Consider the following 24,227-nt stretch of genomic DNA (forward strand, 5'->3'; position numbering starts at 1 on the left):
CAATATTAATTCTTCCTATCCAAGAACATGGAAGATCTTTCCATCTTCTAAGGTGTTCTTTAATTTCTTTCTTTAGTGATGTATAGTTCTCATTGTAGAGGTCTTTCACCTCTTTTGTGAAATTGATTCCCAAGTATTTTATTTTTTTCGAGGCTATTGTGAATGGGGTAGTTTTCCTAATTTCTCTTTCTGAAGATTCATCACTTATGTATAAAAATGCGTTGGATTTATGGGCATTGATCTTGTAACCTGCTACTTTACTGAAATCACTTATGAGTTCTAAGAGTTTTCTGGTGGAATTTCCAGGTTCCTCTAAATATATAATCATGTCATCAGCGAACAGGGATAGTTTGAGTTCTTCTTTTCCAATTCGTATCCCTTTAATTTCTTTGGTTTGTCTAATTGCTCTGGCCAGAGTCTCAAGAACGATGTTGAATAGAAGTGGTGAAAGAGGGCATCCCTGCCTTGTTCCAGTTTTTAGGGGGAATGCTTTCAGTTTTTCACCATTTAGAATGATATTAGCCATGGGCTTAGCATAAATGGCCTTTACAATATTAAGGAATGTTCCCACTATCCCTATTTTTTCTAGTGTTTTGAGCATGAAGGGGTGCTGTATTTTATCAAATGCTTTTTCTGCATCTATTGAAATAATCAAGTGATTCTTGACTTTAAGTCTATTAATATGGTGAATTACGTTTCTTGATTTCCTGATGTTGAACCAACCTTGCATCCCTGGGATGAAACCCACTTGATCATGGTGCACTATCTTTTTAATATGTTTTTGTATGCGATTTGCTAAAATTTTGTTGAGAATTTTTGCGTCGATGTTCATTAAGGATATTGGTCTGAAATTTTCTTTCCTTGATGAGTCTCTGTCTGGTTTAGGTATCAGTGTGATATTGGCTTCATAGAATGAGTTTGGGAGGGTTCCCTCCTCTTCTATTTTATGGAATACTTTGAGAAGTATTGGAATGAGCTCTTCCTTAAAGGTTTTGTAGAACTCGGCTGAGAACCCATCTGGTCCCGGACTTTTCTTTGTTGGTAGGCTTTTGATGACTTCTTCTATTTCAGTACTTGAAATTGGTCTATTTAAATTGTTTATGTCCTCCTCATTCAGTTTAGGCAATTCATATGTCTCTAGAAACCTGTTGATGTCTTCGAAATTTTCTATTTTGTTGGAGTATAGATTTTCAAAATAGCTTCTAATTATGTTTTGTATTTCCATCCTGTCTGTAGTGATATTTCCTTGTTCATTCCGAATTTTAGTGATTTGGGTTTTCTCTCGTCTTCTCTTTGTTAGTGTGGCTAAAGGTTTATCAATTTTGTTTATTTTTTCGAAGAACCAACTATTTATTTTGTCAATTTTTTGTATTGTTTCTTTTGTTTCAATTTCATTGATTTCAGCTCTGAGTTTAACAATTTCCTGTCTTCTACTGCTTTTGGTGCTGTTCTGTTCTTCTTTTTCTAAGGCTTTGAGCTGTAGTGTTAGGTTGTTTATTTGTTGAGTTTTACTTCTTTTATTAAATGCGCTCCATGAAATAAATTTCCCTCTAAGTACTGCTTTCATAGTGTCCCAGAGGTTTTGATATGATGTTTCTTTGTTCTCATTTACCTCTAAGAATTTTTTAATTTCCTTCGTAATATCTTCTGTTATCCATTCATCATATAATAGCATATTGTTTAATCTCCAGATGTTGGAATAGTTTCTGTGTTTTACTCTTTCATTTATTTCTAACTTCAATCCATTATGATCTGATAGAATACATGCTAGTGTCTCTATCTTCTTGTATTTGCTAACATTAGCTTTGTGGCATAATATATGGTCTATTTTAGAGAAGGATCCATGTGCTGCTGAGAAGAAAGTGTATTCACTCTTGGTTGGATGGAATATTCTATAAATGTCCGTTAAGTCTAAATTATTGATTGTGTTGTTGAGATCTATGGTTTCTTTGCTCAATTTTTGTCTGGAAGATCTGTCCAGTGGTGAGAGCGGCGTGTTAAAATCACCTAGTATTATTGTGTTGTGGTCTATTTGGTTTCTGAAATTGAGAAGGATTTGTTTGACATACATAGATGAGCCACTGTTTGGGGCATAGATGTTTATGATTGTTATATCTTGCTGATTTATGCTTCCCTTAAGCAGTATGAAATGACCTTCTTTATCCCTTCTGACTAACTTTGGCTTGAAGTCCACATTATCGGAAATGAGGATGGATACTCCAGCTTTTTTGCTGAGTCCATGTGCATGGTATGTTTTTCCCCATCCTTTCACCTTTAATCTATGGGTATCTTTTTCTATGAGGTGAGTCTCTTGCAGGCAACATATTGTTGGATCTTTCTTTTTAATCCAGTCTGCCAGTCTATGTCTTTTGATTGATGAATTCAGGCCATTAACGTTCAGGGTTATTATAGAGAAATGATTTGGTTTCCCGGTCATTTGGTTCATTTTTAAAATTTTGTTTATTTATTTGTTTGACACAACTTGTTTCCTCCTTTATTTGACAATTCCTTTAGGATAATTCCTCCCTTTGCTGATTTGCTTCTTGTTTTTCATCTCTTCCTCATGGAATATTTTGTTGAGAATGTTCTGTAATGCTGGCTTTCTTTTAGTAAATTCTTTTAGCTTTTGTTTATCATGGAAGGATTTTATTTCATCGTCAAATTTGAAGGTAAGTTTTGCTGGGTATAAGATTCTTGGTTGGCATCCATTTTCTTTCAGGGCTTGAAAAATGTTGTTCCAGGACCTTCTGGCTTTTAGGGTCTGGATTGAAAAATCTGCTGATATGCGTATTGGTTTCCCCCTGAATGTAATTTGGTTCTTTTCTCTCACAGCCTTTAAAATTCTGTCTTTATTTTGTATGTTAGGTATTTTCATTATAATGTGCCTTGGTGTGGGTCTGTTGTAATTTTGTGTATTTGGAGTCCTGTAAGCCTCTTGAACTTGATTTTCCATTTCATTCTTCAGATTTGGGAAATTTTCTGATATTATTTCATTGAATAGGTTGTTCATTCCTTTGGCTTGTTTCTCTAGGCCTTCCTCAATCCCAATAATTCTTAAATTTGGCCTTTTCATGATATCCCATAGTTCTTGTAGATTCTGTTCATGATTTCTTACCATCTTCTCTGTTTGTTCAGCTTTGTTTTCAAGGTTAAATATTTTGTCTTCAATGTCTGAGGTTCTGTCTTCCAGGTGTTCTATCCTATTGGATATGCTTTCTATGGAGTTCTTAATTTGGTTTATTGTTTCCTTCATGTCAAGGATTTCTGTTTGGTTTTTTTTCAATATCTCTAACTCTTTATTGAAATGATCTTTTGCTTCCTGTATTTGCTCTTTTAACTGTCGATTGGTGCGATCAATCAATGCTTGCATTTGCTCTTTCATCTCATCATTCAATGCTTGCATTTGCTCTTTCATCTCCTCGTTTGCTTCTCTGATCATTTTAATTATGTACATTCTGAACTCCTTTTCTGTCATTTCTTCTGCCATGCTGTCATTGGGTTTTATTGATGTAACATCTAGATTTGTTTGCAGCATTTTCTTTCCTTGTTTTCTCATGTTGTTCAGATATCAGTGGACCGCTGAGATATTGCAGATTTCCTCTGTTGATTTACAATGACCCTGAAGATTTCTATATATATCCCCTCTTAGCCTTCAGTAGGCTGAAGTCTTGGAGGAGGTTGATAATGCGGTGCTCCACAAGGAAGCTGCCTCTCTAGGAGTGGTGGCCTTCAGGTGGGGTATATTCCCTGCTAGTGGGCAGAGGTGCCTCCACTTGTTGACCAATGGTCATCCAAAGGGGACCTAGGCTGTGGGCTGAGGCAAGGCCTGTTTGGGCCTGAGCCTCTGGTTTTACCGTCCTTGTGGGAAACCTCACCCAGCAGGGAAGACTAACCCGGTGGGGAGGTCTCGCTGGTCAGTTTCCTCCTAGAGGTTCCCCTCAATTTACAGCTACTGCCTGGGCTGGGCTGCCTTCCTCTGCAACGTTTCCAGGGGCCCGGCCCTACCTCCTGGGCCTGGGAGCCTCACCCTTCGCAGATGAATCTCCTTAGGCTGCCCCTCCTCAGAGAATTTGCCCATAGACCTGGAACCTTCGCTCCGCCCTAAGCCTGTCTCTGTGCGGCTCTTCCACCCAGAAGCCTCCTAGATCCTGGGACCCTGTTCTGCACCTAATCGCCTGGCTGTGTGGCCCCTCCTCTGAGCAGCCACCTGTGGCCCCGAACAATCACTCTAAGTCCCAGAGACCCGCCACAGGCCTCTTCCTCCAGACAGCCGCCCAGTATGCCGGTGCGGTCACTAGGAGTCCAAGAAACTCACTTCGTGCCTCCTCCTCCCACCAACCACCCGTAGCCCGGGGCAATCAATCACTCCGAGTCGAAGTGACCCTGCCCGTTCCTCCTCCTTCTCCAGATAACCCCCCGGGTGTTCAGGAGCAGTCCCTCTGAGTGGCTCTGAATCCACGTGACCCGCTGCACGGGTCCTCTGGGCAACCGCCCGGAGCTCTGGTGTGGTCCCTCAAGACCAAGCGTCCCACCACGCTTCTCCTCCAGGCAGCCCCCCTGTGTTCAGGAGCTGTCACTTTAAGACCAAACAACTCACCACTCGCCTTCTCCTCTGAGCAGCCGCCTGGAGCGCTAATGCAGTCACTGCGAGTCCAAAGGACCCGCCGTGCTCCTTCTCCTCCTTCTCCTACTCCTCCGGGCAGGCCCCGGGGTTCAGAAGTGGTCAGGGTCCAAACAGCTCGCCACGCAGCCCCTTCTCTGGCAACCACCTGTAGTTCCCGTATAGTCACCCGAATCCAAGTGGCTGCTCCTCTTCCTCCTCGTCCTCAGGGCAGGCCCCGGTGTTCAGAAGCGTCATTCTGATTCCAAACAGCTCGCCGCGCGGCTTCTCCTCTGGCAACCGCCTGCAGCTCTGGCGCAGTCTCTCCGAATCCAAGTGGCCACGCTCCTCTCCTCCTCCTCAGGGCAGGCCCCGGTGTCCTGAGTCCACACAGTTCTCCCCGCCACTCCTCCCCCGGGCAGCCGCCGGAGCCCCAGTGGCTGCTCCGAGTCCCAGCGCTGTGCCGAGCGGCCTCCTCTATGGCGCTCCAGCGGGGGGAGGGGCGTCTCGCCGGCAGTTCTACTTCACAAAGTTTCCTGCGTTCCGGGACCCCCGTCCCATCCGGGATGCCCCCCCAGGGGGTGAGAGTCACCCGGCTACTTTGAGTTGGTCCCAAGCGCCTCAATATCTCCTCTCTTGAATCCTGAGTTCTGGAGCTACACGTAATGCAGCCACCCTCTAGGCCGCCATCTTGAAAACTCTGTTGTTTTATTTTCGTTCTTTTTTTTTTTTTTTATTTGATACTTAGGATTAAACCCAGGAGTGTTTAGCATTAAGCTGCATCCCTCATTCTGTTTTTTTTTTTTTTTTTTTTCTTTGAGACAGGGTGTTGGTAAGTTTTTGGGGGTCTCACTAAGTTGCTGAAGCTGGCCTTGAATTTACAATCCTACCTCAGCCTCCTGAGTTGCTGGAATCACAGGACTGCACCACTATGCCTACCAGCATATTTCCTTTAAAGTGAATTTTAATCTTAATCATTTGATAGTTGATAATGTCATTTGTGGATTATGTAGCCTATTTTGTCCTAAGGGCTTTTTAACCATTAAAAAGTGATCTTTAAGCAGGTGCAGTGGCATACACCTATAATCCCAGTGGCTCGAGAGGCTGAGGCAGAAGGATCTCAGATTCAAAGCCAGCTTCAGCAAAAGTGAGGTGCTAAGCAACTGAGTGAGACCCTGTCTGTAAATAAAATACAAAATGGGGCTGGGGATGTGGTTCAGTAGTTGAGTGCCCCTGAGTTCAATCTCTAGTACCCTCCCCCACAAAAAAAAGGTCTTTTAACTTTAGCTATATTTGCAACTTATTAGCATTACCAGTAAAGAATTAACAGAGGAAGTAAAGGAGGAAGACACTAAAACTGTCTAGTTTTGCTTCTTTCTCCCAGTTCTGCTGTAAGGTTAATTAAGTGATGAATTCATAACATCCAGCTAAAATCTGGGTTTGTGGCTAGTTTATCTTAATGTTTAAAAATATGGACCATGTTGCTGAATTAACTTAGGTTTCCCTTTTGGCTATAACTAGTTACAGTTAGTTAAGTTATCTGAACTTTAATTTTTTCCTCTCTAAGATAGGGATAACAATACCTTAGAAGAGCAGTGGTATATTAAACAAAACAAGACATATAAAGTGTTTAGCACATGCTAAGTTAACTCAAAGTTTAATAACTAATTATCATACAGTATTCCCTCATTTGTGATTTCACTTTCCATGGTTTCAGTTACATGTAGTCAACTGCAGTTCAAAAATATTAGACAGAAAAATTGAGATAAAGACATTTAGTGAGTTTTACATTTTGCATTATTCTGAGTAGTGTGTTGAAATCTTGCATTGGTCCCCATCTGTTCTATCATCCCTTTTCTCATTGTATTCATTTAGTGTATACTAACTACCCATTAGTCTCTTAGGAGCCATCTGTGCTATAAGATGGACTGGTATTATAGTGCTTATATTTAAGTAACTCTTACTTTATTTAATAGTGATCCCAAACTACAAAAATAGTGATGTTGGCAATTCAGATTTGCCCAAGCTAAGCTGTAAAGTTCTCCTTTAAGGGAAAAGGTGAAAGTTCTGGATTTAATAAGAAATGGAAAAATATCATATGCTGAAGTTGCTAAGATTTATGGTAAGAACAAATCTATGTGTGAAATTGTAAAGAAGGAGAAAGAAATTCATGCTATCTTTGCCGTAGTACCTTAAACTATAAATGCCCTATTGCCTGATAAGTGCTTAGCTGAGATCAAAAGGGCACTAAATTGGGGGATTTACATATAGGAAAAAACAGTATACATAGTGTTGAGTACTACCTGTGGTTCTTAAAACATATCCTCTGTAGATAATGGGAAAAACTCTTGTATATTCAATATTTTCTCCTTTGCATTTTTAGAGGTCCAACAGTGATATGCCCAAATATACTGCCACTTTATTCTGTCATATTTCTTTTTCAAAAAATATTTTTTTAGTTGTTAGTGGACACAATACCTTTATTTTATTTATTTTTATGTGGTGCTGAGGATTGAACTCAGTGCCTCACACGTGCTAGGCAAGTGTTCTACCACTGAGCACAACACCAGCCCCTCATATATCTTTTTTAAAAATACATTATTTACTTTTTCTTGGTATTCTGTTTTTAGTTCATTTTGTGACTGTGTATGCCCATGTAAACCTAATTATATTTATCCATAACTATTCCTGTAATATTCTCTAATTCTTTAATATTTAATGTCATGTCAATTCATTTCCTCATGTAAAAAAAATCTCAAAGTTTATTAACATTAAAAAAATCATTAGTACCTGGGCACTGTGGGCATGCCTGAAAACTGAGTGACTTAGGTGGCAGGAAGATTGCAAGTTCAAGGCCAGCCTCAGCAGTTCAGTGAAGCCCTAAGCAACTTAGTGAGACCCTGTCTCTAAATAAATACAAAAAGGTCTGGGGATGTGGTTCAGTGGTTAAGTGCCTCTGGGTTCAATCCTGGTACAAAAAAAAAAAAAAAAAATCACTGTAAAGGTTATATAAAGGTTATAGGCCTGAACTTAAATTTCATGAAATAATGCCCCTCCTCAAAAAAAAAAAAAAAAAAAAATAGCAGCTTAACTCCTGGTTTCATTATACTATCTAGACATCTGAGCACTCATTTAGTAAGGATTTCCATGTTTCTAGCCAGATATGAGATAGAAAATTAGTAAGGGAATGAAATCTGATGCTATATTTTATTCTCTTAATACCTTTAACAGTTTTGCTGTTTGGGGAAAAAAATCAAAAGAAGAAAAAAATATATAAGCAAAATTTTCATGATTCAAGTTATACTGAAATGATTCTTAACCTCTTTTATTCTGTAGCATCAAAACAGAAACCTGAAGCCTATTTTTCCTAATTATGTCATTGTCCCCTTCATGACTTTTGTCCATATTCCCTTGCATGCTTTAGTTGTTCTCTGCATTATGAGTTTTCTATATATAGGAGAGATGAAAGGATGAATTTAAAGTTGTATCAATTATAAAATTATGATTAATGAGAGCTAACTGATGAGAAAATTCTAAACTGGTAACAAGAGACCAATAAATTAAGCAAATTATGTTGTGTCTTAAACAGAAAATTGAGAAAATACTTAAAATTTTATTCATTTATTTTCTGTTGTTTGGGGACTGGGAGTGTAGCTCAGTGATAGCACTTGCCTAGAATGTATGAGATGTGGATTCAATCCCCAGTATCAAAAAAAAAAAAAAAAAAAAAACAAAAGAAAAGAAAAGAAAGAAAGAAAAAGGAAAAAAAAAGTAAAGAATGTATTTAGTATTATTTTGTTTTCTATGTATTCTCTACTCTGGATTCTCTCCCTGTCCCCTCAAAAAATATCTTAAGTAGAAAAATAAACAAGAAGAGCTTAACTTCTGTTGTTGAAGATATATAGCCTAGAGCCCCACCTAGTTGTCCCCAGATTGTGTACCTGAGAAGTTTCTTTGGTTTCATTCATTTATATACATGTATATGTATACATGTATATCTGCCATGTATGTTTTGATTTTATTCATTAATGTATGTGTATGTTTGCAAGTGATGTGTGTACAATGTACATGTGTTTTTGTACATGATTCAGACTCTCAGGCTCTGATTAAATAAGAAAGCCGATCAAATTTTTTTAGTTTTTATTACTTGTTAATTTTAATTGATTTATTAATTTAAATTTATTTTTAAAATTTCAAACCTTCTGGGATGGGATTGTAGCTCAGTGGTAGAGTGCTTGCCTATCAGGTATAAGGCACTGGGTTCAATCCTCAGCACCACATTAAATAAATAAATAAATAAATAAATGTATTGTGTCCATCTACAACTAAAAAATTCTTTTAAAAATTCAAACCCTTAGAAAATTTGAAAGACTACTGCAGGGAACATCTGTGTACCTTTCTTTCATCCAGCTCATTGTCCATTATACCCTAGGTACACTCACTTCATCTCTTTCTACACACACAAGCATGATTCTTGTGTGTACACCTAACTCCTCCTACACAAATACTTCTTTTTTGCCAGCCAGCTGAGACAAGGTTGCATATGTCATAATACTTATGATTTTAATACATAAACATGCATCATCTATGTGGTCACACACATCAAAGAAGGTCATTAATTCAGCAATATCAAACTCCATTCAATATAGTCCATAATGAAATTTTCCCAGTTGTTTGAAAATGTCCTTTATGACACTGCTACTCCAAGTGTGGTTTATGGACTAGTAGCTTCAGCATCACCTGGGAGCTTATTGCAGACCTGGGATTAAGGTAAATCAAGTGACATGCCACCAATGCAGAATTTAAGGAGACACTTTTACAATGTTAGGATCATGCATGTAAATGGCCAGTATTTGCATGACCCTGAGAGTGAGTGCCTTCTTAAATTTTGAGCTCTAAGTATTTCCCTTTTCTCCCCCAAGTTCTTACCCTACTGCTGAGTTAAAAATCTTTATTTCAATTGAATATACCCCACTGAAGCATGTTTTTAAATTTATTTTTATTGTAAACAAATGGGATACATGTCGTTTCTGTTTGTACATGGAGTAACAGCATACCATTTGCATATTCATAAATTTACATAGAGTAATGATGTTTGATTCATTCCATTATTTTTTCCTCCCCCCCACCCCTCCTACCTCTCTTTTCCCTCTATACAGTCCCTCCTTCCTCCATTCTTGTCCCACTCCCACCCCCCCATTAAGTGTCATCATCGGCTTACCAGTGAGATCATTCCTCTTCTGGATTTTTGAGATTGGCTTATCTCACTTAACATGATATTCTCCAATTTCATCCATTTGCCTGCAAATGCCATAATTTTATTATTCTTTATAGCTGAGTAATATTCCATTGTATATATATACCACAGTTTCTTTATCCACTCATCAATTGAAGGGCATCTAGGTTGGTTCCACAGTCGGGCTATTGTGAATTGAGCAGCTATGAACATTGATGCGGCTGTATCTCTGTAGTGTGCTGATTTTAAGTCCTTTGGGTATAGGCCAAGGAGTGGGATAGCTGGGTCAAATGGAGGGTCCATTCCAAGTTTTCTAAGGAATCTCCACACTGCTTTCCAGAGTGGCTGCACTAATTTGCAGCCCCAACAGCAATCTATGAGTGTACCTTTCTCCCCACATCCTCGCCAACACCTGTTGTTGCTCGTATTCTTGATAATCGCCATTCTAATTGGGGTGAGATGGAATCTTAGGGTGGTTTTGATTTGCATTTCTCTTATTACTAGAGATGTTGAACATTTTTCCATATGTTTGTTGATTGCTTGTAGATCTTCTTCTGTGAAGTGTCTATTCATTTCCTTAGCCCATTTGTCGACTGGATTATTTGAATTCTTGGAGTAGAGTTTTTTGAGTTCTTTATAGATTCTGGAGATTAGTGCTCTATCTGAAGTATGATTGGCAAAGATATTCTCCCACTCTGTAGGCTCTTTTTTCGCATTGCTGATAGTTTCCTTTGCTGAGAGAAAGCTTTTTAGTTTGAATCTATCCCAGTGGTTGATTCTAGCTTTTATTTCTTGTGCTATGGGAGTCCTGTTAAGGAAGTCTGATCCTAGACCAACAAGGTGAAGATTTGGACCTACTTTTTCTTCTATAATCTGCAGGGTCTCTGGTCTGATTCCGAGGTCCTTAATCCGTTTTGAGTTTAGTTTCGTGCATGGTGAGAGATATGGGTTTAGTTTCATTCTGTTGCATATGGATTTCCAATTCTCCCAGCACCATTTGTTGAAGAGGCTATCTTTTCTCCATTGCATATTTTTGGCCCCTTTGTCTAGTATGAGAAAATTGTATTTCTTTGGGTTTGTGTCCGTGTCCTCTATTCTGTACCATTGATCTACCTTTCTATTTTGGTACCAATACCATGCCGTTTTTGTTACTATTGCTTTGTAGTAGAGTTGAAGATCTGGTATTGCGATACCCCCTGTTTCACTCTTCCTGCTAAGGATTGCTTTAGCTATTCTGGGTTTCTTATTCTTCCAGATGAATTTCATAATTGCTTGCTCTATTTCTGTAAGGTACGTCATTGGGATTTTAATTGGAATTGCATTGAATTTGTATAGCACTTTAGGTAGTATGGCCATTTTGACAATATTAATTCTTCCTATCCAAGAACATGGAAGATCTTTCCATCTTCTAAGGTGTTCTTTAATTTCTTTCTTTAGTGATGTATAGTTCTCATTGTAGAGGTCTTTCACCTCTTTTGTGAAATTGATTCCCAAGTATTTTATTTTTTTCGAGGCTATTGTGAATGGGGTAGTTTTCCTAATTTTTCTTTCTGAAGATTCATCACTTATGTATAAAAATGCGTTGGATTTATGGGCATTGATCTTGTAACCTGCTACTTTACTGAATTCACTTATGAGTTCTAAGAGTTTTCTGGTGGAATTTCCAGGTTCCTCTAAATATATAATCATGTCATCAGCGAACAGGGATAGTTTGAGTTCTTCTTTTCCAATTCGTATCCCTTTAATTTCTTTGATTTGTCTAATTGCTCTGGCCAGAGTCTCAAGAATGATGTTGAATAGAAGTGGTGAAAGAGGGCATCCCTGCCTTGTTCCAGTTTTTAGGGGGAATGTTTTCAGTTTTTCACCATTTAGAATGATATTAGCCATGGGCTTAGCATAAATGGCCTTTACAATGTTAAGGAATGTTCCCAATATCCCTATTTTTTCTAGTGTTTTGAGCATGAAGGGGTGCTGTATTTTATCAAATGCTTTTTCTGCATCTATTGAAATAATCATGTGATTCTTGACTTTAAGTCTTTTGATATGGTGAATTATGTTTATTGATTTCCTGATGTTGAACCAACCTTGCATCCCTGGGATGAAACCCACTTGATCATGGTGCACTATCTTTTTAATATGTTTTTGTATGCGATTTGCTAAAATTTTGTTGAGAATTTTTGCGTCGATGTTCATTAAGGATATTGGTCTGAAATTTTCTTTCCTTGATGAGTCTCTGTCTGGTTTAGGTATCAGGGTGATATTGGCTTCATAGAATGAGTTTGGGAGGGTTCCCTCCTCTTCTATTTTATGGAATACTTTGAGAAGTATTGGAATGAGCTCTTCTTTAAAGGTTTTGTAGAACTCGGCTGAGAACCCATCTGGTCCCGGACTTTTCTTTGTTGGTAGGCTTTTGATGACTTCTTCTATTTCAGTACTTGAAATTGGTCTATTTAAATTGTTTATGTCTAGTATTTCAATCCTGTCTGTTGTGATATTTCCTTGTTCATTCCGAATTTTAGTGATTTGGGTTTTCTCTCGTCTTTGTTAGTGTGGCTAAAGGTTTATCAATTTTGTTTATTTTTTCGAAGAACCAACTATTTATTTTGTCAATTTTTTGTATTGTTTCTTTTGTTTCAATTTCATTGATTTCAGCTCTGAGTTTAACTATTTCCTGTCTTCTACTACTTTTGGTGCTGTTCTGTTCTTCTTTTTCTAGGGCTTTGAGCTGTAGTGTTAGGTCGTTTATTTGTTGAGTTTTACTTCTTTTATTAAATGCGCTCCATGAAATAAATTTCCCTCTAACTACTGCTTTCATAGTGTCCCAGAGATTTTGATATGATATTTCTTTGTTCTCATTTACCTCTAAGAATTTTTTAATTTCCTTCGTAATATCTTCTGTTATCCATTCATCATATAATAACATATTGTTTAATCTCCAGCTGTTGGAATAGTTTCTGTGTTTTACTCTTTCATTTATTTCTAACTTCAATCCATTATGATCTGATAGAATACATGGTAGTGTCTCTATCTTCTTGTATTTGCTAACATTAGCTTTGTGGCATAATATATGGTCTATTTTAGAGAAGGATCCATGTGCTGCTGAGAAGAAAGTGTATTCGCTCTTGGTTGGATGGTATATTCTATAAATGTCCGTTAAGTCTAAATTATTGATTGTGTTGTTGAGATCTATGGTTTCTTTGCTCAATTTTTGTCTGGAAGATCTGTCCAGTGGTGAGAGAGGCGTGTTAAAATCACCTAGTATTATTGTGTTATGGTCTATTTGGTTTCTGAAATTGAGAAGGATTTGTTTGACATACATGGATGAGCCACTGTTTGGGGCATAGATGTTTATGATTGTTATATCTTGCTGATTTATGCTTCCCTTAAGCAGTATGAAATGACCTTCTTTATCCCTTCTGACTAACTTTGGCTTGAAGTCCACATTATCTGAAATGAGGATGGATACTCCAGCTTTTTTGCTGAGTCCATGTGCATGGTATGTTTTTCCCCATCCTTTCACCTTTAGTCTGTGGGTATCTTTTTCTATGAGGTGAGTCTCTTGCAGGCAACATATTGTTGGATCTTTCTTTTTAATCCAATCTGCCAGTCTATGTCTTTTGATTGATGAATTCAGGCCATTAACATTCAGGGTTATTATAGAGATATGATTTGGTTTCCCGGTCATTTGGTTCATTTTTTAAATTTTATTTATTTATTTGTTTGACACAACTTGTTTCCTCCTTTATTTGACAATTCCTTTAGAATAATTCCTCCCTTTGCTGATTTGCTTCTTGTTTTTCATCTCTTCCTCATGGAATATTTTGCTGAGAATGTTCTGTAATGCTGGCTTTCTTTTTGTAAATTCTTTTAGCTTTTGTTTATCATGGAAGGATTTTATTTCATCGTCAAATTTGAAGGTAAGTTTTGCTGGGTATAAGATTCTTGGTTGGCATCCATTTTCTTTCAGGGCTTGAAAAATGTTGTTCCAGGCCCTTGTAGCTTTTAGGGTCTGGATTGAAAAATCTGCTGATATCCGTATTGGTTTCCCCTGAATGTAATTTGGTTCTTTTCTCTTACAGCCTTTAAAATTCTGTCTTTATTTTGTATGTTAGGTATTTTCATTATAATGTGCCTTGGTGTGGGTCTGTTGTAATTTTGTATATTTGGAGTCCTATAAGCCTCTTGAACTTGATTTTCCATTTCATTCTTCAGATTTGGGAAATTTTCTGATATTATTTCATTGAATAAATTGTTCATTCCTTTGGCTTGTTTCTCTAGGCCTTCCTCAATCCCAATAATTCTTAAATTTGGCCTTTTTATGATATCCCATAGTTCTTGTAGATTCTGTTCATGATTTCTTACCATCTTCTCTGTTTGTTCAACTTTGTTTTCAAGGTTAAATATTTTGTCTTCACTGTCTGAGGTTCTGTCTTCCAGGTGTTCTACCCTATTGGATATGCTTTCTATGGAGTTCTTAATTTGGTTTATTGTTTCCTTCATGTCAAGGATTTCTGTTTGGTTTTTTTTCAATATCTCTAACTCTTTATTGAAATGATCTTTTGCTTCCTGTATTTGCTCTTTTAATTGTCTATTGGTGCGATCATTCAATGCCTGCATTTGCTCTTTCATTTCATCATTCAGTGCGTGCATTCGCTCTTTCATCTCATCGTTTGCTTCTCTGATCATTTTAATTATGTACATTCTGAACTCCTTTTCTGTCATTTCTTCTGCCATGCTGTCATTGGGTGTTATTGATGTAACATCTAGATTTGTTTGCAGCATTTTCTTTCCTTGTTTTCTCATGTTGTTCAGGTATCAGTGGACCGCTGAGATATTGCAGATTTCCTCTATTGACTTACAATGTCCTTGAAGATTTCTATATATATCCCCCCTTAGCCTTCAGTAGGCTGAAGTCTTGGAGGAAGTTGATAATGCGGTACTTCACAAGGAAGCTGCCTCTCTAGGAGTGGTGGCCTTCAGGTGGGGTATAATCCCTGCTAGTGGGCAGAGGTGCCTCCACTTGTTGACCAATGGTCATCCAAAGGGGACCTAGGCTGCGGGCTGAGGCAAGGCCTGTTTGGGCCTGAGTCTCTGGTTTTACCGTCCTTGTGGGGAAACCTCATCCGGCAGGGAAGACTCACCCGGTGGGGAGGTCTCGCTGGTCAGTTCCCTCCTAGAGGTTCCTCTCAATTTACAGCTACCGCCTGGGCTGGGCTGCCTCCTCTGCAAAGTTCCCAGGGGCCCGGCCCTACCTCCTGGGCCTGGGAGCCTCACCCTTCGCAGATAAATCTTCTTAGGCCGCCCCTCCTCAGAGAATCTGCCCGCAGGCCTGGAACCTTCGCTCCGCCCTAAGCCTGTCTCTGTGCGGCTCTTCCACCAAGAAGCCTCCTAGATCCTGGGACCCTGCTCTGCACCTAATCGCCTGGCTATGTGGCCCCTCCTCTGAGCAGCCACCTGGGGCCCCGTACAATCGCTCTGAGACCCAGAGTCCCGCCACACGCCTTTCCTCCAGACAGCCGCCCAGTATTCCGGTGCGGTCACTAGGAGTCCAAGAAACTCACTGCGTGCCTCCACCTCCCACCAACCACCCGTAGCCCTGGGCAATCAATCACTCCGAGTCAAAGTGACCCTCCCCGTTCCTCCTCCTTCTCCAGATAACTCCCCGAGTGTTCAGGAGCGGTCGCTCTGAGTGGCTCTGAATCCACGTGACCCGCTGCACGGGTCCTCTGGGCAACCGCCCGGAGCTCTGGTGCGGCCACTCAAGACCAAGCGACCCACCACGCTTCTCTTCCAGGCAGCCCCCCTGTGTTCAGGAGCTGTCACTTTAAGTCCAAACAACTCACCACTCACCTTCTCCTCTGAGCAGCCGCCTGGAGTGCTAATGCAGTCACTGCCAGTCCAAACGACCCGCCGCGCTCCTCCTCCTCCTCCTCCTCCTCCTACTCCTCCGGGCAGGCCCCGGGGTTCAGAAGCGGTAGCTTAGAGTCCAAACAGCTCGCCGCGGAGCTTCTCCTCTGGCAACCGCCTGTAGCTCTGGTGCAGTCACTCCAAATCCAAGCGGCCACGCTCCTCCTCCTCCTCCTCAGGGCAGGCCCCGGTGTTCTGAGTGCACACAGCTCTCCTCGCTGCTCCTCCCCTGGGCAGCCGCCGGAGCCCCAGTGGTTGCTCCGAGTCCCAGCGCTGTGCCGAGCGGCCTCCTTTACGGCGCTCCCAGTTGTCCGAGTTCACTGCTCCAGCGGGGGGAGGGGCGTCTCGCCGGCAGCTCTACTTCACAAAGTTCCCTGCGTTCCGGACAGTGTGAATTTTGACGCCTTATTGAAGGTGTGGTGAGTGCCAGATCTCACTATTTTTTCCTTGACAATTAGTGAACTAATTTTGGAGTGATTCTTTAATGTCTTTTTCCTCAGTAAACTTAAAACCAATGGTTTTAACATCTGTTGATGACCTTTGCTGAATAAAGTATTATATTTTAAATAAGAAGGTAATGAAATATAAGTTCCAATGCCCATTTTCTTTTTTGGGGGGTAACCAGGGATTGAACTTAGGGGCACTCGATCACTGAGTCATATCCCAGACCTAATTTGTATTTTATTTAGAGATAGGATCTCACTGAGTTTCTTAGCGCCTTGCTTTTGCCGAGACTGGTTTTGAACTTGGGATCCTTCCCAAGCTGCTTGGATTACAGACATGTGCCTCTGCTCCCAACTCCAATGCCCATTCTCTTGTTTAAGAAAGAAAATTTGCAAATATTTATACCTTTTAGAAAAATGTTAGTTTAAAAATTATTATTAGGGCAACAATTTATTAACAAAGATAGCCATTCAGAATTACAGACTGTTTAGCTGTTTACATATACAGACCAATTGAGTAAGATAGTTTTCAATAAATGTGGCTTCAAGATTCCTTTTTTAATCTTCTTCTTTTTTTTGGTTCTGGGGATTGAACCAGGGGTACCCCACCACTGTGCTTTATCCCCAGTACTACATTCCCCAACCCTTTTTATTTTTTTAGATAAATTTTTGATCAGTTGCCTGGGCTGTCCTTGAACTTGTGCTTCGCCTACCTCAGCCTCCCATGTAACTGGGATTACAGCCATATTCCACCACACCCAGCTCAAGGTTCCCTTTTTAGAAATAAGAGTTGCAAGGATTGTTTCATGATGTAGAATAATATCTGCAAGTGGAACATTTTCTTTTTTTCCTAGTCTTGCTGAGATTTCTTTGACACTTTGAAAGCTGACTCCTTAAATGTTACTAGCATTAAGAGAAAAATCACTTCTCAGGTTAATTTTCTGCCAATATTTTTAAAAAGGAAAAAAGAAAAATCACCCCCAGAAGGTCAGAATTATAATAAGGAAAAGAGAGGATCAAGACAAGAATATTATTAATAGATGGGATATGGAACATGTAAGCAAATTGAGCTTGAACTAAATTTTTTGAAAAAATTATTAAATGACTTGTTCTTTAATATTGATGTTAAGAAGCATTTTGCAACTGTATAAACACAACTAATCCAAGTTATGTAGCTGTCCTTTTGAAAAATTTCTCATAGATTCTAAGCAAAGAAGTCTTAATTTTTTTTCTTAGCTGACAAAAATGTTTTCTTTTTTTTTTTTTTTTTTTTTTTTTTCCTTCGGTACTGACCACTGAGCTATATGCCCAGACCTTCTTTTTGTTTTTTTGAGACAGGATCCTACTAAATTGCTGAGGCTGGCCTCAAACTTGTGAGGCCTCAGCATCCCAAGTTGCCATGATTATAGGCATGTGCCACTTTATCTAGCAATGTTTTCATTTTCTTATTAATGTCAACATTTCAAAATATTATCTTAACAGCAATAACAATATACTAATTTGTAAATTCATACTTTCCTATTTTTCTTGTTAAGGGGATTTAAGAAGTCTGCTGAAGACTGCTTTAACTTTTTAAGAAGTGTTTTTGAGTGTTTGACTTCAGGCTCTTCACAGTTGGCTCCAGTTTATCTTAGCATTCATATTACTCAAATAACCATTTTCTACAAGTTCATACTCTTGAAAACCTAAGCTCCTCCCAGCTTCTCCATTCCCTTTCACAGTGCCTTCCCTCTGAATATTTCCTTTTCCTGAAATGTCCTCCACTTGTCCATCATTTCTTTATTCTTCAGTATTCCATTCTGTGGTTTCCTTTTTATTTTCTTATAAAGAATTCTCTCAATATTATCTCTTCTGTAATAGCATTTTATATTCTAAGTATGACTGCATATTTGCTGTTTGAAGCAGTAAGGTAAACTTTTGGAGATAAATCTTTAAAATATTGAGTGTATAGTAAGCATTCAGTACATTAGATGATTTTCCTTTTTTTCCTCCTCCTTTTTCATTGATTAGGTTAGACAACTAGATTCAGCATTAGAAATTTGTAAGGAAGAGCTTGCCTTGCATTTGAATCAATTGGAAGGAAATAAGGAAAAGTTTGAAAAACAGCTAAAGAAGAAATCCGAAGAGGTAAGTTAACATTTCTTTTACATGTAGCACATTTTTCAAGCAGTATCTTTTTTTTGGGGGGGGGGGGGGGAGTACCGGGGATTGAATTCAGGGGCACTCGACCCTGAACCACATCCCTAGCCCTATTTTGTATTTTATTTAGAGACAGGTTCTCACTGAGTTGCTTAATGCCTCACTTTTGCTGAGTCTGGCTTTGAACTCAGGATCCTCCTGCCTCAGGCTCCTGAGCCACCAGGATTACAGGTGTGTGCCACCAAGCCTGGCTCAAGTGATTTCTTTCTGAGTTATTTTTAAGATACTTTATAGTATATCCTTATGCATCTTATATTAAAATGCGCATTCCAAATTTTATATTCTTTAAAGAATAATTTTTATTTCAATGCAACATAAAATATGAAATCTTAAAATTCTAATTATTATTTTTTAGAGACTCAGATAAATAATTACTAATATCACAGAACAGTTCTAATATAAAATAAATAACATTTAGATTTAGAGTAAAATTCTTCTCAGTTTTTCTATTTTGTTTTTGTTCCTTCTCATTGTTTGAAGGATTAAGAATTAAATTTATAGCTAGGTGCTGTGGTGCATGCCTGTAATCCCAGTGGCTCAGGAGACTGAGGCAGGAGGGCCTCAAGTTTAAAGCCAGTCTCAGCAAAAGCAAGGCGCTAAGCAAGTCATTGAAACCCTGTCTCAAAGAATATTAGCTCTAAGTTCATTTTTAGAAATAGTCCCCAGTTAATATTAATCAAAATTGACTTGACTATATCAGAAAAGTCCAGCCAGAAAAATAGGAACCCTTATAAAACTTTCACATGGGGAGAATTCTCTGCAGAGTATTAGATGATTAGATGCATAGATAATGGATGAATCAGAGAAACCAAACAATGTATTTAGGTGACTAGGGACTATTCATAAACAGGGGCCTGTTGTCCACCTGAGAAACTTCAGGAAGAGATGGTGTGACCATAGTCCAAGAGCAGGGCAGCCTCACTGGAGCTGGGCCATAGCAAAAACAGTATGTTCAATAGGACATGGACATGGAAGAACTGGGGACATGGAGGAGGAGAACTGAAGCTACTGGCCACTCTCATCAGCCAGACCTATCAGTAGTAAAGAGGTCAAGGACAGATAAGAAATGCTATTTTCTGCAGTATACAGAACAGCAGGGGAAAGGCAGGGATAGATCTAAAAGCAAATATGTAGTTGACCAGCACTCCAGACTTAAGCAAATCATGTAATTTTATAACCTTGAAGATTAAAAAAAAATCTGGATTCTATATGGTTATGTCTCTTCCCACCCCACCTTGAAGGTTTTTACAGTGTCTTTGACATATGGATATCTATTTCTCTACTCCATTATATAGAAATTAAATCAGCAAAACTGTATACTCTCTTTGAAACAGGAATGTCATTTTGTTACTAAGATTTTTTGGGGGTGATGCTGGGAATTAAAACCAGGAATGCTTAACCACTGAGCCACATCCCTAGCCCTTTTTATTTTTTATTTTGAAACAGGGTCTCACTGAATTGATTAGGGCCTCACTAAGTTACTGAGGCTGACTTTGAACTTGAGATCCTCCTACATCAACCTGCTGCACTTGTTACTTTAATTTTTAAAACAGTATAAAAATTCATTATCTTGGGGCTGTGATTGTGGCTCAGTGGTAGAGCACTTGCCTAGCATGCATGAGGCACTGGGTTTGATACTCAGCAACACATAAAAATAAATAAAATAAAGGTGTTGTGACCATCTACAATGAAATTTTTTAAAAAATGCATTATCTTAGCAGTTATTCTACTGACCCCACACAAGTCCAGCATAAATGAGTGTGTCAGAGATAGAATCTAGAGTTAGGTAGTGTTTTTGATAGGAAGGTTCATTGAGCTATGTAGACTTTGCCTTCTTAGAAACAATATCAGACTGGGGTGGATAACAGGCATTTATACACTAAATAAACTTGGATTGATTTCCATAATGGGAGATTATAAACCTAGGCTCAATCTGAATTAGACATCTAAAATGGTAGCTGAATATGTATGAACTGACTAGGAATTAAATAAATGAGAAAGATTTGTAAGCCAATTTATCACTTCTGAATTTTAGCTGAACTGCACATGTGTTGGCTTCCATTTGTTCATATGTATTAAAAACCAACATGGAGCAGAATCCAAGTATTGTTTACCTTTGACTTATTCATCTTTTTAGAAAACTATAATCTTACAGAGAAAATTCTTTCTAATGCTGGTTAATAGAACTAATACCTTGTAACAAGCAGAATTGTGAGGTCTTTATCACGTAAATAGCTAAGTTTTGGGAATTTGGATTTGATTCTTAGCACATCCATTTTGTAAAGATCTTTTTGGTTTTTTTTTTGTTTGTTTGTTTGTTTTTTTGTGGCACTTAACCTCTGAGCCACATCCCCTGCCATTTTTTATTTTTTATTTAGACACAGTCTTGCTGAGTTGCTTAGGGCCTCACTAAGTTGCTGAGCCTTTGTCAAACTTGTAATCCTTCTGCCTCATCCTCCCAAGTTGCTGGGATTACAGGCATGTGCCACTATGCCCAGCCCCTGTATTTACTTTTTTTTTTTTTTGCTCTTTTTCCGTTTATTTACTATTAAGGTCAAGCTATCTAGAAGTTAAAGTACAGTACAATGAAATGCCAGTGTAAGTAGATAGATAATATTGTGAATTATTATCCGTGATACAACTGACATTATATACATCAACATATATAATTGAAGTTTTGAAAGTGACTAGATAACTGAATAAAATTTTGTTGTTAATGTGGTATGACTTTCTTGGTGCAGTTTTTCTGCCTAGGAAAGCCTGATTATGATTTCAAAGTTCTGGAGTTTTATTTATTTTTGTTAGGGGTGGGTTAGGTCATATAGGAATAATGACCAGCCTATAAGTATCAAAATAATTGCAGGCTCCCAGAAAGAAAGCATGTTTCAGTACCTCCTTGAAAATAACCTAATCACATAGGAAGGTCTTAAAAGATACATCTCCAGACACCAAGAACCAACCTTCTTTATAGGCCCTTATAATGTACTTCCCCATCAGAAAAATGAACCCCACCCTTATATATAATAAACTATGACTACAGTTGGCCCTCATGACAGTTGCCCCACATGACAGGTGAGGGTAATTAAGGAAGACAGATTTGACATCTTATTGCTTTTTTTATTTGAAACACTTCATTGTAATGAAAAGTATATGTATTTGTTAGGTATATTGTTTGCAGAAAGAGCTAAAGATAAAGAATCACAGTCTTCAAGAGACCACTGAGCAAAATGTTATTCTACAGCATACTCTTCAGCAACAGCAGCAAATGTTACAGCAAGAGACAATTAGAAATGGAGAGCTAGAAGATATTCAAACTAAGCTTGAAAAACAGGTGTGTATTATTGGCCAAAGATGGTTTTATTTATATGAAATAGAATTTTTAAATCATTAACAAATTTTTTGTTATAGAAATTGCTCTTTAACTTCAGATATTTCACATGAAAAGAAATACTCTGTATTACTATTCTAAAAATGAAGTTCTAATCCTGTATAATACTGATTTATATGATACTGTGGCCACAATTTAGTTACAATTTAGACTTTCCTACTTAATCTCTCTTTTTTTCTTGAACCCAAATGTACTACCTATCTGGATAATTATTTCTTCCAATGTCGACATTTTGGATTGGCACATGGTATGATATTCTCCAAAGAAATGGCAAAGCAGTGTACTAAAAGAAAATTCCCAAAGGAAAATACTTAGTTCTAAAGATAAGTTATGCGACTGGGGATGAAAGTCAGTGATGGAAGCACTTTCCCAGCATGCCCAAGGCCCTGGATTTCATACCCTATACTGCAAAAAATTAAAATAAAAACAAAGTTACTACTTTAGTGAGAGAGTCTTAGAGAATTTTATACTAGAATATTTTTTCTTTCATTCATTTTATCTGAATTCTTTAGATTTTTTTTCTCTTTCAAAAGGAAATTTGCAGAAATAAATAAATTGAAAAATTTATATACTTTCCAATGTAAGCTTACTACCTTTGTAAGATGAGCTTTTTGTCATATGGATGATCTTTCATTATTCCAAATTCATCCTCAGCCTCTACTGTGCTTTGAATGCCCCCACCAAAACTCACTTTGAAATTTAATCCCCAGAGTAAGATAATAAGAGTTGGGACCAGATGGGACCTTTAAGACGTGATTGAGCCAGGCGTAGAGTTGCATGCCTGTAAGTCCCAGCAGTTTGGGAGGCTGAGACAGGAGGATCATGAATTCAAAGCCAGCCTCAGCAACTTAGTGAGGCCTGAACAACTCATTGAGACCCTGGCTCTAAATAAAATACAAAAAAGGATAGGGATGTGGTTCACTGATAAAATTTCCCTGAGTTCAATCCCCAGTATCCCCCCGCCAAAGAAAAAGTGATTGAGTCATGAGAGCTCAGCCCTCATGAATGAATAAATCCACTTATGGATTGATGGGTTATCTCAAGAGTGAGAGTGTTATAAAAGCCATTTTGGCTCAGTTTCTTCTATGTTCTCCTCTCACGGTGATGTGATGCCCTGTACCGCCTTGAGACTCTATAGAGTCCCCACCAGTAAGAAGGCCTTCAGTTTCAGCACCGAAACTGGACTTCCCACACTCCAGAACCACCTCCAGAAACACAAACAAAATAAACCTTTATTCTTTATAAGTCAGCCAGCATATGCTATGGTATTCAGTTATAGCAACAGAAAACTTCTAAGATAGCCTCTCCAGTGGAACTAAAGACTTCTTTCAATGCATTCAAGTATATCACGAAGATATTCTGTATTCTTTTTTAGAGACATCCTCTGTGATTTCATGTTCCTTTTGTTAAAGTTTAGACCTGTTGCTTGCTAAGCCTATTGTGTAGCCTCACCCTGAAATATTTCATCTCCTTGGTATGTGACTCCTACTACCTAAATCCTTGTCATTCGCTCTGACTTTGGCAGAACTGAATATGATTCTTGTTCCTTTTAAAGTGGTTTTATTTCTGTAGTGATATTATGGTTTTCTTTTTTGTTGTTGTTGTTTAACTTGACCAGTTCATTTGAATTTTTGGGGGAGAGCATGGTACTGGGGATTGAACCCAGGGGCAGCCATATCCCCAGACCTGTTTTGTATTTTATTTAGAGACAGTGTTTCACTGGGTTGCTTAGCGTCTTACTTTTGCTGAGGCTGGCTTTGAACCTGCGATCCTCCTGCCTCAGCCTCCTAAACTGCTGGGATTACAGGCATATGCCACCCTGCCTGGCCTCATTTGAATTTTTTGCATGATAATTATCTTTGTTATTTTTGTTTTAAGTCATTTTTTTTGTTCTCTTTAACTTCTTTAAGTGTCTGCAGAAGTTTTTGCATCTAACAATTTCTTAAGTATATATTTTCTTGCTGCTTTTGTTTTATATTCCATTATACATGGATCCATGTTGAATCCTTTGAGATTATTACTTTAGATTCCATGTGTTCATGTGTGTGCTGTTTAATCAGGAATGGTGGAGGTAGCTTTTCCTTGGTTCCCTTCCCTATTTTCTGAGTACTGTGGGTATTTGGTTTGGTTTGGATTTTGGTTTTGGTTTATTTTTTGGTTGTACTGTGATCAAACCCAGGGCTTTGCCATGCTAAGCAAGCACTCTACCATTAAGTTATACCTCCTGCCCTGAGTAGTTTTAATATTATTTAGTTATTTAGTTCAGCGAGGGGTTTTGGAAAAGCAGGGAGGATACTAAAGTCAAAAGAAAGATTATCTTTGAGAACCAGTCATGTAAATGTTCATTGAAAACACGAAGTAAGCTGAGATTATGTAGGTACAGAATACAGAATGAGAAGTGAGAAGATTGACTTGGACAGATCCCTGAAGGATGTGATAAACAGAAGCCAAAGT

The 24,227-nt window shown here is 38.4% G+C and overlaps 1 protein-coding gene across 6 annotated transcripts in view; it reads left to right on the plus strand.

The window, feature by feature from the left end:
* Positions 1 to 24,227, plus strand: part of CCDC18 (coiled-coil domain containing 18) — a 138,160-nt gene that overhangs the window by 67,478 nt on the left and 46,455 nt on the right. For all 6 annotated transcript variants that reach the window (XR_013764582.1, XM_079144534.1, XM_079144533.1 and 3 more), the window contains 2 exons: positions 18,197 to 18,313; positions 21,549 to 21,716. Coding sequence is in view for 5 of the 6 variants with exons in the window: in XM_079144534.1 (XP_079000660.1) it covers positions 18,197 to 18,313; positions 21,549 to 21,716 (285 nt within the window). In the remaining variant the exon portion in view is untranslated. The remainder of the gene's footprint in view (positions 1 to 18,196; positions 18,314 to 21,548; positions 21,717 to 24,227) is intronic.

The sequence above is a fragment of the Sciurus vulgaris genome (assembly GCF_902686455.1).
Source record: "Sciurus vulgaris genome assembly, chromosome: 1".
NCBI lineage: Eukaryota > Metazoa > Chordata > Mammalia > Rodentia > Sciuridae > Sciurus > Sciurus vulgaris.